Source organism: Poeciliopsis prolifica, unplaced genomic scaffold (assembly GCF_027474105.1).
Source record: "Poeciliopsis prolifica strain line A6 unplaced genomic scaffold, Auburn_PproV2 SCAFFOLD013, whole genome shotgun sequence".
Taxonomy (NCBI): Eukaryota; Metazoa; Chordata; class Actinopteri; order Cyprinodontiformes; family Poeciliidae; genus Poeciliopsis; species Poeciliopsis prolifica.
The window spans coordinates 5,019,364-5,036,844 of record NW_026562388.1 but is presented as its reverse complement, the minus strand read 5'-3'; the positions used below and the strand labels follow the sequence as shown (position 1 = coordinate 5,036,844).

General features: G+C 36.8%; 1 protein-coding gene across 2 annotated transcripts in view; it reads right to left on the bottom strand.

The window, feature by feature from the left end:
* The window catches only part of cdin1 (CDAN1 interacting nuclease 1), a 62,230-nt gene extending 44,988 nt beyond the window's left edge, over positions 1–17,242 (bottom strand). The window contains exons 1-5 of one of the 2 annotated variants that reach the window (XM_055038974.1): positions 17,171–17,236; positions 16,798–16,913; positions 4,359–4,404; positions 2,572–2,636; positions 1,722–1,782 (exon numbers count right to left, since the gene is read on the bottom strand). In XM_055038974.1, the coding sequence (XP_054894949.1) occupies positions 1,722–1,782; positions 2,572–2,636; positions 4,359–4,404; positions 16,798–16,898 (273 nt within the window). In that variant the 5' untranslated portion in view covers positions 16,899–16,913; positions 17,171–17,236. Of the gene's footprint in view, positions 1–1,721; positions 1,783–2,571; positions 2,637–4,358; positions 4,405–16,797; positions 16,914–17,170 lie in introns of both variants that reach the window. The other variant, XM_055038975.1, reaches the window with a different exon arrangement.
* Positions 17,243–17,481: the final 239 nt, after the last annotated feature.

The following is a 17,481-nucleotide window of genomic DNA, read 5'->3' as shown; positions in this document are numbered from 1 at the left end:
TTTTCATATTAATCACAAGTCCACTTCCATTCTCAAGCCAGTATTCTCCAGTTAAGGAGAATCCAGCAAACAAAATAATGGTAGTTAAATAATACTCTCATCATTTATCCAAAAAAGTTAATGGCTGTCACATAAAATGCTCCACAAGCGCACCTGTACTCGAATCTATGTGTAACATTTGCATAAAGATCCCCATAAAGCTTGAAAAACAGTGAGTTAAGAATCCCTTATTCATAGACTCTCTTCTGGGGACAAAATACCCATAAATAGCTTTCATCTCAGTTAATCTTTTTCCTCTTTTGAAGATATATTATCTCATAAAGACATGAAACTACATCAATTAGCAGTCTGGGAGGGTATGAGTACTTGGTTTAAATGTTAAGTAGCATATTAAAATGACAGTTAAATGGTTCATAGACTGCTATCTATGTGCTTTCCAGGGGAAAAAAAAAATAATATTTCAATTAAGAAGAAAGAGACTAATAGCTGTTAACTTTAAGGGCTCTGATTTGAAAAAAAAAAAAGAAACCTCTATGTGGAAAGAACTAATAACATTAAGTTATACATTTAAATGATAAAATTGATTATATAGTTTATTTCAATACAAAAAAGAGAGAAGACTGGAAAAGCAAATGTACATTTAATTTAGGCACGTCCTTTCATGAGTTTCTCATATTCTGGCCCTATTAAAATTCCATAAAAGACCATCTAAAACAACCTTGTATAACATAAAGTGGCTGCTTTAAAATACAAAGATAGCAGTTATTCATGTTGAAACAAAACATAACTTAACGAAACAAAGAATTAACAACCACTAAATTTAAAAGTTTTTAGGTGCTTATTGTGCAGAATATTATACCGGAATATCACGCCTTCTTGCTGCCCTGCTATCTTTAAAATTATAGCCACGCCAATTACCCATTACCCAATGTTTCCAGAACTGTGGTTGTCCCCATTTTCTACCAAATACTTAAATTTGAAAATTAAAAGACAGGAAAATAGCTTTCTTCAAGCCAGCCGGTTGGAAGTGTGCAGCAAAATGTGTACATGCGGAAATTCTGTGATAAAAATGTTAGCATTTCAAGCTACAACATCTTTAAAACATTGGTACACATTGACACAAAGATAAATGCAAGAATTACAAATTAAAAATGTATAAGGTGTTTAATTTTTCTTCTTCTTTAGTAACAATTTGACCAAAATCTGCAACTGTTGCAACAACCTTAACCCTTTTCCCAACAACACTCTAGTGCAGATATATATGTAGAATAAAAGGCTACTTAGAATACTAATCTGTCCTAAGGAACAAAGTAAAAACTAAATTATATAGCCTAAGTAGAAGCCTATCCCACATCTATCATACAAACAATTAAGAAAACTCTGAGCTTCTAAAGTAAACAACTACGTGATAAAGAGAGGAATGAACCACTGACCCTTTTCCTCACCTGTCCGCACTTTGTGGCACCTCTGTGTGAACTGCAATTTGGAAAATTACAAAATAAAACAAAAAACTATTTTTACATCTGCCTAATGGAGCTTGAAGCTAATTACATTAGATAATTGATAATGAGAGAACCATTTTCCCAATTTTGATAATGACTAACAGACAAGGGAGAAAATCTAAAAACTGAATCAAAGACATCTTTATCCATTCATACCAAGAGTATTAACTGAGTTTATGTTTTAAAGATGAGTAAACAAGTTAAACTAAGTGTTGTTACCTCATTTGCCAACTCCAGCAGGACAGGAGCAGTGGGGCGAACCTTGGTTTCACTCAGATACCTTCATTATAACAAAAGGACAACAGCAGTGGTTAAAACGAGGGGGGATAAAACCAAAACACAGCTCACAAAGAAAAACGGCAGGGTAGAGGGGGCTAGATCAGGCTAGCCAAGACATGCTAATGTCCCTGATGACATTGCCCTGGGTGGCATATGGCAGACTCAGTGCGGTTAAAACAGCACTGCTTGGAGGGCTTCAAATTTCCTTCAAGCCAGACAAGCATTTGATAGTTAGTTAACCCCTGCCGCCCAGAAAGCCTTTTTTCCCTCGCCAGCTAAAACAGAAACTCCCCTCAGATCTCACCAAGATCATCTCTGAGGTTTGCTCCTGTAAGTGGATTAGAAGTGCATTATCCAGGCTTATTTTCTCCAGAACAATGGCTTAATAAGCTAGATAAAAGGCTAATTGCAATATGCAAAGAGGCTTTTCCTGTTGCAGACTTTTTGTTGATTTTTCAATTTAGCCACATTTATTGAATTACACATAATCATCCCATCATAAGCCTGCATAAGGCAAATGTCTAATGTTTTTCTCTGTTCTTAATATGACAGTGAGAACAGAACTGTGGCTTAGCAGGTGCAAGTAAAGGCAGGGAATGGATTCAGAGGAGCAATTTGTTTGGTTGGCTCATGATCCTGCATGTAAGTTTGGCAAGATTCTCTCTCAGCCACACAATGTCAACATAAAGATAATCCCACAATTAGGAGAGAAATAAATACAGTAAATACAAATATCAGAAACAAAATATGAAAGGAAGACTTCAAATCAACTGAAATGTGAAAGTAATACCTTTGGTAGTATCGTTCCATACCATCTGGCACATGATGTCTTGACATCGTCCTTTTAGTTCGCTTCTGCCACAATAGAAATAACTCCAAGTTAATGTTTCAATAAAATATAAATAAAATTTAAACATTGAAAAAAAAAAAAAGGTTTTTTTTTATTTTTATTTTTTCCTCTGGGACAACTTACCCCATCAGGAACTAATTTATTTAATATTTGCATGTGAAGAATAACTTAGTACCTATGGTTATTCACCTGCTTTTTTACTTCTTGTTTTCCCCTGGAGGATAAATTATCGTTGGTATTAAGCTCCAGTTTTTTTTTTTTTTTTTTTTTTAGTTTTGGTTGGAAGCTCTCCTTACCATCACTCTTATCTTTAGCTCCATCCACATATTCTCTAGCTTGGTAAAGTAAGGTCTCTGGGTGGGTCACTAACATCACTTATAGTGTGGAGACTCATATCTACTATCTATTATCTCATATCTTGATCAAATTAAAATATTACTTTAAACCTAAATCTGTCAGGAATATAATATTTGGTTTAAACATTGTTAAGTATTTCTGACTAATTGTGGAGATAAATAGTCCACAATTCTCAAGCCCATGCTAATTTAAAAATCATATTAGTCTCTGAATATTATCTGTCAATCCATGCAATTTGGCGCTGGTCTAATTTGGTCCTGTTGATAATTTGTCAAACTGACTGTTGTTGGTAGACCACAGAATGGAATAAGTAGACAATAGAAAATTAGATAAAATCTGAAGTTGTCACACAAAGCTTTGAAATATTCCTGCCTTTCAAATTGATGCAATGTCCTGTGTCAGATCCCAGCTATAAAAGTCACATACAAAATAGAGAAAGGATGAAATGACCAGATCTTTAATAATACATGTTATCATTATTATTGGTAGTAGATATAATTCAACCCAACCAAAGCACCCCCACATTAAGCCATACTCTTGCAATCTCTTCTGTGGGAGCAGTAATTTAATTTCAATAGGTTTACCAGAGGTCAAGGTGTGCAAAAGCAGTCTTGTTCAAACCTACGCCCCCCCTCCTCCTCTACCTGCTTCTCCCGAACCTTGTATTCATTTCCTCTTTTTCGATCAATCCCTGACATTATACACATACCGCACTCTGACATTTTCATGCAATTCAATTGCCATCCTTTGCGGAGAGGCACGAGGACAGGGGATAAAAGAGGAAGAGCATTGGTTAAAAACAACTTATTTAAAAGCTACCACATACACACAAAAAAAAAATGTAATTCCACAGAGACGGGCAATGTGACTGACACCTGTCAGTGGGATGATAAATGACTCCATTTTCTGCCTGTGCTGCCTTCTGCCACTGGCGGCAGTGGCCATTTATCATCATCCGCTGTCAGCCGTGGAAAGCAGCAGTGACAGTGCGAGTCAGCAAACATTTAGCACACACAGCCGCACTACACAGGGAAATTATTATTGTCAGAATAATAATGGTTTAGCATAATTTATTACAGGTCCACCAAATAAGCAGGGGCTAGATGTTATTAGACAGATGGATGGGAAGGTTTGGCAGACATCCACCGAGGCTCAGGCAGGAATAGGACCTCAACGTGAACGTGAAGTAGGAGAGGACAGAGGTGTGTGTGTGTGTGTGTGTTGGGGGAATAAATGGGGTAGTGAGTGAGGGGATGGGGGGGTCTTCCAAACCAATCAGAAAGCTGGCAGTTCAATTACAAAGAAATAAAGGGACATTCATCATTCAATTAGGCACCTGTCAAGGCTCACAAAGGAAGAAAACTTCTAACCTGGTACTCCAGGGAGAAGATGCTCAGAAGAGTGGACTGCGAGTGACTGGAACAAATAAAAGAAGGACAAAGTTAATTACCAGAGTGCATTGCACAGAGACAAAGGAAGAGGGGAGCTTCAAAGCTGGGGCCAGCTGCCCTGTAATCTAAAAGAACATGAAAACAAGTGTGGCAAAGTTGTTCCAGATGAACACCTCTGACAAAAAGTTCCTGCCATCATGACGGGGGGAGCTCGTGTGTGGTATGAGAGATGAGAGACACGAAGCCTTTTTTTGTTTCTAGGCAGGTCCTTCCTAGAATCTTGTTTGGGTCTGTCATCAATATATGCAAAGCTGCACCCATATTAATCAGCTTATGTTGTTATAAATTGGACATCCACTCAGAGCCCATCTAAACACACCTAATGTTGAGAGACATTTATCATATTTATGCAAATCATTTGCAGGGTTGTACGGCAAATCATTTGCAGGATGTGATAACAATCACACTCTCCCAGTTTACCCAATTTGCAAATTGGATGACCACAATGAGATTCTGTATTTGACTGCTGTGGCAATACATGCAGAGACAGAAAATGTTCTTTTTTTATATGCAGTGTTAACATATGGACAACTTAGGAGTCATTTTCTGGAAACCAGAGGGCTTTGAGGACAGAAATTTTCACAGCAGGAAGCTGCGGATCCCAGGAGCCAGTCAGATCCATAGGTTGCTGCTTGCATTCATCTCCAGCTTCAGTCAATGTCAAACACCTTGCAAGGAGGCAAACCTGGGAAAAAAGGAGCTCCAACAGGGACGCAGAGTGCCTCCAAAATCCCTTCCCAACCCCCACAGCATCCGTTGAGTTGATGTTATTTACATGCATGGAAGATGCTCTTCTAATTGGTTAGTGCACACCTTCTCCATGCGTGTACACAAAAGTAATTAATAATTTTACACATACATGCAAACAGCTTTGCAATTGTCCCTGCTGGTTTTTGATATATATGCAGCTTGGCTGAATTTAAAACAGTTTTATTTACCACTGATCATATTTACACTGGACCCATCACACAGAGAACCCTCATCAGATACCAAGTTATGGAAAATCGCCAGGTATCAAAATGTTTCATCTTAAGTACAAGATGGAAAAGCTCTCAGTAAAATAACCTTCCAACTCATCTTTGATTTCCAATGACACTCAGGGATGCAGGGGCCACTGCAATTACGTAGGCCATTAAATGGTCAACTGTCCACATGTGGACACTAACTGCAGCAAAAAAAAAAAAGCAAAAACACATAACTCTCCCACATTCAAGTCTTGCACCTGAGTATTTCAGCAACATTACATTCCTTATTGTTGGCAGGGGACCAACGCGATTCCCCTGTCAGAATGCACATCTGTTAGGTTTTAAATGGATTACTCTTTTTAATGAGCATGATTACCGCTTAATTGCTAAATCTTTAACTTGAAAGGGACATTAACTGCTCTTAATATCCATGAAAGCATATCTCTTCTAAAAACAATGAACATTTTTTAAACATCAAGTTTTTTTGACAAAAAAAAAAGAAAAGATCAACAGATGGTCAAAAGAAAAGCATTGTGCAAAAGCATTGTGCTATAACATAGAAATGCCCACTGAAGTTAAATTGAGTGTTTCAATATATATATATATATATATATATATATATATATATATATATATATATATATATATATATATATATATATACACATGCACTGATAAAATTAAGGCTTTTGAGTCCTATAGCTGAAGATGAAGCTAAATAATTTCCAAACTTTTTCCCAATTAATTAAAAAAAAAAATCTATATAATTTTCAGGTGAAGTAATTCATTAGATTTTTGAGATGCTGAAAAATTCAATTCCTTTTAATCTTAAGCTTTCTAGAAGACACAGAGGTTTTAGTTAAAAACTGACAAGATGTGACATTTTATTCTCCTTTAAAAAAAGAAATAAAAAGACAAAAAATCATCAGAGTAAAGAAAAAACTCACCACATGATGCTGCCATCTCTGTTTTCCTGTTTTAGTGACGTACAAAACATTAATGCAGCAAGTTTAGTACACTGTGCTCAGATTTTGCTTTATTTTCTTATGTTTTACTCTACCCATATTTCAAGAAAGTTTAGTTTGTTCTTTACTGTTTAAGTCTCAAAAACCTGATTTTTTTTTTTTTTTACCAGTGGTGCATGCACTTCAGAGGCACAGTTTGTTATCTTCAAATTAAACTACATGAACTTCAGGCATGTGCACATGGCAAGAAAAATCTCTTGAGGAATAGAAGACAATATTATTTCAGAACAAAATATGTATTATCTTTTTAGAAATTAATTTCTAAAAACATAGCCTGACAATAAAAAAGAACAAATGAAAATTGACATTATGAACCCTCTCTCTACACTGTTAAATAATGAAACAGACATAAAAGGTCTTAAAAAGTCTGAGGCATGCAGCGCATCCTTCCACTAACCTATATTTTCAAGAAGGAAAATTTAGGATATAATGTGAACTTGGGAGAACAGAAGGTTGGTAGACAGAAGAGCAGTTAGGGAATCATTCACTTTCAACCTAATTACCCATTCTTACAACAGAAGACAGAGCATTAATATGCACTGGCACCAAAAATAGTGAAGCTGCAGATTAAATTAAAAACAATTAGGGACTTTCACTTTGTCATTGAGCCAGTGTGGGTGTCTGGTCAGTGCTTCAGGCTCTTTTAAGCTAGAACATTCACTAGTGAATCTGAAAAATTCCAAATGAAAGCAATAGCTTAGTTGTATTTTCCTCTGCAATCACAGCATAACAGGAGAAAAAATAAATAAATAAAAACACAGAAAAGCCTTGAAAATCCCATCAAGCTAATTAATAGGAGATGAGGAAAATTCAAGTCATCAATTATATTCAGAATCTTCCTATTTACAAATAATTAATTATAAACAATAGCTGTAATTTGGGTAATGAAAGCCACCTGGCTAATGGCATTGGTATCATATGCTGCGACAGTACTTAGCATTTGGTGGATCTGCATGCAGGGAGTGTGATACGGAGCAGCTCTTCAGGGCATGCAACTGTCTAATTGAGGCATTGTACATATTTTTTAAAATGGCATTGAAACAATTTTCTGAAGGCATAAACATGAATGAAAAGGTTAAGTTATATAAAATGTATTTTTTTTCTTATTTAACTTTATTTGCTTTACTCATCTCCACATCTACATCACAGGAAAAGATGATTATATATATTTTTTATTATAGTAAAGCTTTAATAAGCATTTAGGAGTCTCATTCAAGAAGTCCATGAAGCACATATTTGCTTATGGATTAATATTTTATCAACACAAATCCAGTTTTATGGGGGTTAAAAAAAGTAAATATGCAAATGCTACTAATTATACATGCTGACAGGCAAAATGCTAACATCTGTTTCTCAGCAAAGTCGACAATCAGTAGCAGTGAAAAAAAAATGTTGGCAAAAAAAAAAAAAACCTTTATGGATTAATGTATAACTGGGATATATTTTGACAAGAAACGACCACAAATCTCAGTGTGCTCCAAAGCTCCAAACAAATACTTGCACAATAGTCATGCTTGTTTACACTTCAAGTTAGTTTTACATTTTGTTTTTGTAAAACAAATGTAAATTATCCTTTGGTGAAAAAGGATTCAAACATGACAGCAGATGTGGTTTTTGAACTCTATGTGCTTTTTGAACTCTTTAGTAGCTTACTACCTCTCCATACGGAATAAAGAAATATTAACAAAAGACATCATATTTATTGGCGCTCAAGGTCAAATAAAGGCAACAGCATCATTTTATATTGGAAAAGCAAACAAAAAACTTTAACTGTAGTACATTTATTTAGTGAGAAAGAAAAACTTCAAAGTTAAAACAGGTTTATACAAAATCACCAACACCACAATTAAACTGCTGTAAAATTACATATAATTTACCTTTTATAAAGATTAGGGTATTTAGGAACTTTATTATTCAATATCCAATACATTATCCATATTTTATGTGAAAAAAGCTTTTATAGCTCTGAAAAAGAGTCCCTTAAAAACTCAGCACTTCTTTATCTTAGCTACTTTTCAAAACAGGGAAGCCAAGAGAATATGCAATCAAGGTAAGGCTATACATACAGTGCACTATTTTTTCAGTTGTGTTCAGCTGCAGCTCAAACTGTATGATTACATTGGAGGTTTCAATAATTTACAGATTACGTATAGTGTTGACACTGTGTGTGCGCGTTTATGTCATGTCGTAGCTGAAAATGGCCCAAAAGAAAACAAACTGCACAGTTTATACGCAGCTAAAGGCAGATGTGTGTCCACCTTCATTACTTCATAAATGGCAGCAATGAAACAGATACTTATCTAAAGATAATGCAAAACTACTTTAAAAAAGTTTGTATTTCTCACGGTTTTTAACTAGAACCGTGAGAAATACAAACATTGGAAAAAGACTCAGATTTATCTTTCCACTATGCACAATGAAGGGAACTACTTAGTAAAAAAAAAAGTCTTTATAATGCTATTCATAAACTGGGATGATGCAGCGAGGCACTATAAGCTTCAAATATTGTTTCTAATAACCCCCCGAGTCTCGTTCATCATTTTTCTCCAGAAAGTTATACAAAAAAGTCCTGTAGGGGACAAAGGACAAAAACAGTTTAAACACAGCCAGACAGAAGCATCTAATTGGAAAAAAAAAAAAAAAGAAAAAAACACCCACCCAACCCAGACCTCTTCACTTCATTACGATCTTTAAAAATTCTGTCTGCTTCGGTGTCTGAGATGTCAGGGTTGTTTAGTAATGGTAGTACAAAGAGCAAAAAACATCCCCACAATCAGCACTGTAATTGTGATACCAAATGAAAGCTGCAGATATTCACAGCTCTTTCTGCGGCAAACATGTTAAATGTATTAGGGTTTGAAGTCGTTGCCATAATGCGATTGCTGTCAATGCTACTCCCGCAAACTGGGGTGGGTGTCTATATTATCCATCAAGTCGACTTGCAAGTGTCCAATGGTCTGGCAAAGACGACTTCGCTGGTCAACCTCCTTAATTCTCCTTAAGCATATTAGCAGACTTCTAAGGTTCTGTGCAATTTGTTATATTTTCTCACACAACTAAGATTCATCTAGTAGAAGAGCCTCACCACTTGTGAGAAAATGTCTGATTTAAAAATCAAGTTTTCTTGAACGATTGCTCTATTTTGAGGATTTGGAATGAGAACTGCAAAGTTAAAGTGCTCAACATATATGCGGGTATTACTTAAAGTTCACATTTCTCAGGTAAAAATTTTGCCTCTCTAAATCCTTTCATCACAATTTTCTTATTTTAACAATAGGGTCCCCATCATCTCTGCAAACCACATCACATTTGACGAAAAGCTGCTCACCCTATTGTTTTCAGCTCAATGAGCCAAAAAGGCTTTACAATCTTTACGGTGTGCTTAGACAACATCCCAACGATATGAGAAGGAAGTGGCTGTTCCAGAACTTCCTAATCAAGTAATTGATTGCATCTATTATTCATGACCTCCTTAGCCTGACATGAAGTTGTAAACTCAGCACAGCTTCTCTCCTTTCTACATCTCTCCTCTTTGCTTACACTTCATCCTTTCCTCCACCCTTCCAACGCTCATCTAACTACGAAAGGCTTTCGAATTAGCTTGCCAGCCTCTCAGTCTTCAAGGCTTGTACCCCTAAGCCCCAACTGCCAGTTTGTGTTTTGTTCAATGTGAGCAGCCAGAAGTGTAGGGGCCACGCACTGCAAGCCGTAGAGCTTGGCCCCTGCAGGCTCTGCACTTGATCAGTGTCTGGGTAATGTCGTCGCCACTTCCAGCCAGCAAAATAGCGATGTGTTTCTACCTTTGTGAAGATTTAAAAAGTAGAAGAAAGAAAGAAATTAATCCATGAGCCAGCAAAATGATATGGCGTTTAAAATCTGATAAACTTATTTTCTGGAATGACTAATAAGTTTCAAGTGAGTGAATGAAATATAAAGATTTACATCCATTGTTGTGAAAATTGTAAGAAAAAAAGCCATACACGAATGTGATCGAAAAAAGCCAATTTTAAAGACTCAATCAATTGGTCAGTGAGGAAAAAAAAGGTAATATTTCTGACAAGTGATGTGCGAGTCATAGATAAAGAATAAAAAACTGGCAATTTAAACATCAAAGAAAACCAAAAATTTCTGCAGTCAAGAAAAGTTTGTACTAGTTTTTCAGACATGGTGGGTGACCTGGCTAATTTACAGAAAGTGGTTATAGGTAATGTGAATAAAAACATTTAAAACTGAAACTGCTTCATCAACTTATACTTTTTAAGGGACTATTTTTTTCAGAGATAAAAATGCTTTTTTTACCCATAAAATATGGACAATCTGTTGAATTTAAAAGTACTATCAAAAAAGAATAGAAAAATATACCCCTTAAAGTTCCACAGTGGGGTAAAGTCAGGTGTTACAGCAACCAAGATTCTGGATCTTGGAGCACTTCTTTTTTCCTCTTTTAGGTGTTATGAAAATAATTTTAAAAGATTATTCAAAATCTAAATCAGTAAGAGAGGAAAAATGGAAATTGGTATTGACCAGGAAAACTGATCGGTGCATCTCCAGTCAAAATTACATGTTTCATCCGGAAAACATGTAATCACGATAATATTAGCATTATCATTTCAATATACAGGAATTGAGTTTTTTCATACTATTCTTTCACCACACTCTTCATTGAAAAATGTACACCAGCAGGGGAAAAAAAAGCAGAAAAAGTCTGTTCTAGAGGCCACATGTATTACTGGCATCCAGGATGTGCATGCACTTTAAATACATCTGACATAATATTTCTCCTAAGTACTTCTTTGTAATTGTCATACTGCAACATTAAAATGATGTCAGGAGTCTAGTTCAAGTCAAAATGATGAAATATACATTCCAGGGTTTTCTTCAGGCTTTAAATTAAACTGATTATGTATAAATCTTGTGAATTTAACAAACTCTGGTGGTTACTAAATCCTCAGATTCGATATGAATGTAAAAGGCATGAGAGGTAATCAGAGATCAGAAAGTCTGACTTTCACTTTGTCTCTGAACAACAATCGGCAATCGGTCTTTAACAGAAAAAAATTCCTTGTATTGTATTTGAAATGTTTTCCCATTCAATCGAAGATCAAACAATACTTTTTTCCCCCGTTTCTTTTAGTTAAAATTAAAAGAAATAATATTAATTAGCAAGTCATACCTCAAAGAAAACAAAAAATCAGTATTAACATGGCGATGCCTGATCAGTATATTTCCAGACTGTATTACAGATTATGCAATCCAGACGTTTGTCAGGATTTATAATAAACTAGATATGCACAGATTTTGCCACATTAACACACCACCCCTTTTACTATGCCTTCAGATTTAGCCTGAATGAAATAGACAAAGAAATTCTACTTCCATTCAAAATAATCAAGTAACTAAGCTTCTCTATAGCTGCGATATTACCATCAAAACAGTGTCTGTAGCCAAGAAATCAACATATCAATGGCACATGCCAAAACAACCCTGCCCCGCACTTTCCCTCCAAAGATCATGGCAGATAAACCCCGAATCAGGGAGAAATTAACAAATGCTTGACATTTGCTCAACATCCATTATTCTGACACTTCTTCAGAATTTCAAAAGGCTGAACGCATGCTTAATCAACATTCATATTCCCAGAGCGAGCTCCAGCACCATATTGCAGCCCGCCTCAGTGCTGATGAAAACGGCACATTAGGGCCCGATTCGAAAAGCGTTCAGGGCCTCCTCACCGGGGAACTGTGTGTAAATGTGTCTGTGTGAATGAGAACGTTTGGAGGGGAGGGAAGCTTCACACTTTACTGTTTAACCCTTTTCCAAAAACAGGGAGATCTGCAATGTTTTTCACTCCTGTAATGATAGAAAATTTAGAAAGGTGTTTGTGCGTGAATGCGAGTGATTGTGTGCAGAGGTGGGGGGGTAATCATTACATCCAAATTCATTCATAATAGCACAGAAGGACACAGAGGACTCTCACTTACCCTCCCTCTCCATCTTACCCTCCTTGCACTGAGTCTCTCTGGGGACAAGTGGTGGAAGGACTGGGGGTCCCCTCTGGACCTGAGGGAAGTCAGGCAAAGCCTCAGAGGGAGGCTCATCATTTCCAATTCTAATATGAGGACCTGATGGGACTGATGTCACAGCACTGTGTTCACCGGCCTGCTGCCTAGCCACAGTCCAGAAACTAGACAGGACATCAGGGCTGGCTACAAGGAGGGCAGGAAAGACGGAGTGAGAACGGGAGGGGTTGATATTTGCATGCCCCACCATTGTGAGTGGGGGTAAAAAGTGACAGCACCGTGTCCAATTGTTTTCCCCTCAGAGCAGCTCGGCCCCAGCAAGAGAGGCCGGGCTGACAGATGACTCCCAACATCTGTGTTATGCAGCCGTTACAGATGAGGGACTCCACATTGCAGTCGTCCTCTCTCTGTCTGTCTATGGGACACTCCCTCTCTCCTCCCACTATCGCTTTTCAGGGAAGAGCTAAAAGACTGGCAGACCATCCATGGAAATTACTTTCAAATGGTCTATAACAATCATCTTGTTCAAAGTTTAAATTTTCTTCCCTTTGAGCCTCCAATCAAAAGCAATGACTGTGAAATGGGTTTGAACTCAACTTGAGCATAATAATAAGAATTGTTATTATTATTCTTTTATGCCAAGGAACACTTCAGTGGATTTATTTCAATAAAAAAAAAATCCAATTAAGAGTTACATTTTTCAAACAAAATAAATGTATACAGATCGCAACATCTCAAATACAAAGACGTTGTACAGCACTCCATTTAAAACAACACTCCTTTTGAGTTGCAAGAGTAAAGTACACAGAAGTTAATTCTAACGGAGTAAAGTTGGTGCACATTTTTAGGCTTTAATAAGATCCAAGTTACATCAAAGTTTTAAAACTTGCTTACAACTTGGTTTTTACAGCTAAAATTACTTTTACACTCATTGCAGTATATAGCTAGTTGGCTAGCTGCAAGGAGGCTACTGCATCTTTTCCATCGCCAAAATACAATGAAACTTAAGTTGTTAATGTAATAACTTTAATATATTGTCATAGCAGTTAAAAATACTTCTGCTGCTTTGTTTCAAATAAATGCAATCACATCATGTTAAACGGTTATGTTACTCAGACTAATTTATGTCTATTGATGCAAAAAACATTTGCATCTAAAAAATATAAGATCCTGCAACTACATAGGATATGACGGTTAAATTGTGATATTATTTCTCAACAACAACAAAAAAAAGACTTATTTGCAAATTTTTTCTCGTAGTCTTTAATTTAATCATACTGTAATCATCATATCCTTTCAGTTCTGGTTTGCCAGTGAGAGACAATAATGCAGTCCTAATAAGAAACAAACAATTTGCTATCACTATTATTTCTTACACTGCATTATCACAACATTTTTTTGTATTGCAAATCACTGAATGCCATGATTTAATGCCTTAATACCTGCCCACTATAACCAAACTATTCTTCTGCCCATCATTTTATTGCAGTCTTGTCCACAACAAACCGCCAGCCCTTTCCCTCCTCCCCCTCGGCCAATATTTACGCAGTGGCAGGGCTCCCACACGGTCCGAAGGGACAAGAGGGGGTGTGGGGCGCGGGGCGGTTGACTGCTGTGCCTGAGCGCATGCTAAGAGATGATGGATGGCCTAGTCGATATGTTGTGTCTTAAGAGCCTGATTTCCTGCCAGTCCAATCACTAACCCTCCAGAGCCCGGCTCAGCTGATTGGACAACCAGAATAATTTTGCAGGCTGTGAAAACACTGCTGCCGTGCCTGTCTGTCAGGCCCGGTGACGAGACTCAGGGATTTTACAGAGCAAGGGCCTCCCAAGGATTGGTTATGGTGAACGAAATAATAACAATAACCAGCAAGACTAAACAAAGAGGCAAGCACCTCTGGGAGAAAAAGATTGTGCAGAATTATTGTAGCCAAAACTATCCAATATTTTCCTTTCATCATTACACCCAGCAGCAATGCTGTTATATATATATATAAAAAAAAGGTACTGTGTATTTGGACAGTTTAATGGCTCAGGAAATAAAATAAAAAAGCAGAAAAACAATACTCTCCAACTGTTGTTGCCTAAACAAGCACAATGCTGCATGCACTTCATACACATGACATTCTGTAAAATGCTGACAGAGAGGGAACAAAGGCAGAGTGAAGCTGCGCCGAATCCCCTTTGGGGAGCTGATACTTTCTTCTAGATTGGTGATTAGGACACAATGGAAGTAGGAAGCTCCAAATACATGCGACTTTGTAAGTGACCTCAACGGGATCAGCCGTGGTGTCCTGGTGGCCTTGGGGGATTACACATGTTACATTCAATAAAGTGAGGGCCCTCAGTGTCAAGGAGAAAGGCAAACACAACCATTAACCTCTCTCTTCGATTTCTGGATGCACAAGCGCTGCATGGCAAAACACGGCCTAATGCTAGGACGGAAGCTAAAGCAGAAACCTGTGTGGAATTAAGCAGTGATCATAGAGACTACATTTAATGGGATTATAAATGTTTAAAAGGTCTAAATTAGATATATAAAAGGGTGTGTAAACAAAATACAGACATGCAGCATGATCTCACAAAAAAAATAATCCAACTTTTAACCAGAGTACATTCGTTCAGTCAGAATAAATTTCCAAGAGAATTTTTTATTTTTTTTGCATGATTATTGGTTCCCCTGCTGTCAATGATGCAACTTCCCTCTAGGATAGGACAAAAACCTTCTCTTCTACATAATTTCACAAGATTGGAGCAAACAAATCTTTGAAATTTGTTTGCACAATCACATAATCAGCTCTCCAAACAAATTGTCTAGAGGATTTTCACCGTACTTCACAGTGCACTAGATATTTCTTTTTACATGTTTATCGTTTTTGCCCATTGCAAACCTAAATAAAATATCTGACTAATTTACACAGTTTCAGTGAAAGGCCTAGTCAGTTTGTAGATAGTGTGTTATGGTGGTCTTTATGGCAAAACTGCACTGAGGAAAATGACTGGTGACCAGAGTTGGCCAGGAACAATTTATTTTATTCAGAAGGAATACGGGAAAGATCAATGTTCTAAACTATAGCATGGAAAAGGGGTATGATTACATTTAAATCAAACTTTGTCATACTCATTTTAAGGTTCACAGTCAATAGTATACTGTATTTACACTTTGAAATATTTTTATTTTTTTTGTTGGTGAAATGTCTGTCTGAAATAAAACGTTATCATTATCATAATATGTAGCTATATAACCTCCAACTATGTGCAAGCCAGATCTGAAATGTCTGATCTTGTTTCAATCCTTAAACATACTAAGCAACCAGGTATCAACACACTCTGTGGATGTTTTTACTCAAGTGAGATGAAGCATATTTAACCAATATTAGTATCTTCAAGGCTTTAAAAAAATTAAGTTGGGGAGAGATGTAGGAAAGTGTTAAAACTTAAACTGTACTATTCTTAGAATATGCCAAGAAAAATCTGCCTTTTATCCAAGGCAAGAGTGACATGTTCTGCAGATAACAGGAAGACTTTCATAACACAGCAAAGTTGTTCTGTCTTTAGAGATTTCTGTGAAATACTGGAGTATTTTTCTGTACTGATAACAGTTCCCAGTTAGAAATCCAGAAAAAAAGAGTTGAAACACAGATCAATCAATGACAGAAATGTCAGCAGTATCTATGAAGTGACAAAAAAATTGCATATATAAACTACTTCTGACTAATTCTGTCTTAGAGTATGTACAACCTCTATGTGTGAACATGCTCCATTAGAAATAAATTGTTTTTGGGATTTACTTTACAAATTGTAGTCATTTTTTTTCGAGCCTTGAAGTTAGAAAAACTAAAAATGGTAATTGTGAAGTGGTCAACTACAAGTGACCCAAGGAAATTCTTCTTTGGATCTCATACAATCTTGATCTGACCCTAGACTGAGATGCTGCTTTGTGTGAGCTTTGCAGATTTTTATTTTTTATTTTTATTAAAGTCTTTAACATTATGTTGTTTATCTAGTCTAGATCCCCCGAGTCTTAATGTTTCTATAGTTGCTTATTAACTAAAAGCTTATCGAAACTAATTAAAGTCCCCCAAAACTCTATTGAACTTTAAAAACGCAATAAAAACATAATAAATATACTCCAATTAAAGACTGGGCTACAGTTTGGGAGAAAGCTGCTGCAACAAACTATACATTTGATTTATGTATTATTTACACATCTGTTGACTGTTTCCTCAATGTGTAAAGGTATGTGGTTTTAATTTAATTATTATCACTAATTGTATGTCAAAGGAAATACAAAAGCTATAAGCTGCTAAAAGGAAAAAAAAGAAACATAGCGTAGCGTGTAACTCACTGAGGAAATCTGTCTTTCAGCATCTTCATACATTGCCGAGTAGGTCTCAGCTGTTCAGTCAACTTCGCTATTTCTTTATACTCTGCACGGGACAGCCTCATCCTTCGACTTATACCCTAGGTATGAACACAAAGAACAGATAAATTAAGATTTATTCAGCCGGGAGCCTGGCATTAGGAGGAAAACAGACGCCTGTCAAACCCAGCTGAGCTGCTAACCGCAGTTAGCTACATATTTACGTCACGCACCAAAGTAAATGCCTCCTACAGACATTTCCTGCCATCAGGGTAGCGTTATCACACTTCTCATGAAAACGGCATGCAAGAAACAAAACAGTCCATGCGGTTCAGTGCCATGGAAAGAGTTTATTTACCCTCAAATCCTGCTGCTTGGGGACAACCTCGAATAGCTTCTTCCCGCTAGGAAGTTGAAGCGAATGCGTTTTTGTGAAAAGTGAGCTGATTGGCTCATCCGTCCCGGGATCCCAGTAAACCGCGAGATGATTGGCTACTTCACAGTACAGGGCGGTGTAAAGCTTAATGGATTCAGTGTCTCTCTACAGCTGCATTCGTGCGGTGCACAAGCATGGAAGCTCATTTCGATGCAAAAGTGCTGTCTCACGACACTTGCCAAGTATATTGGAGCCCTGAAGGGCAACAACTCTTGATATTCAATAACTTGAAA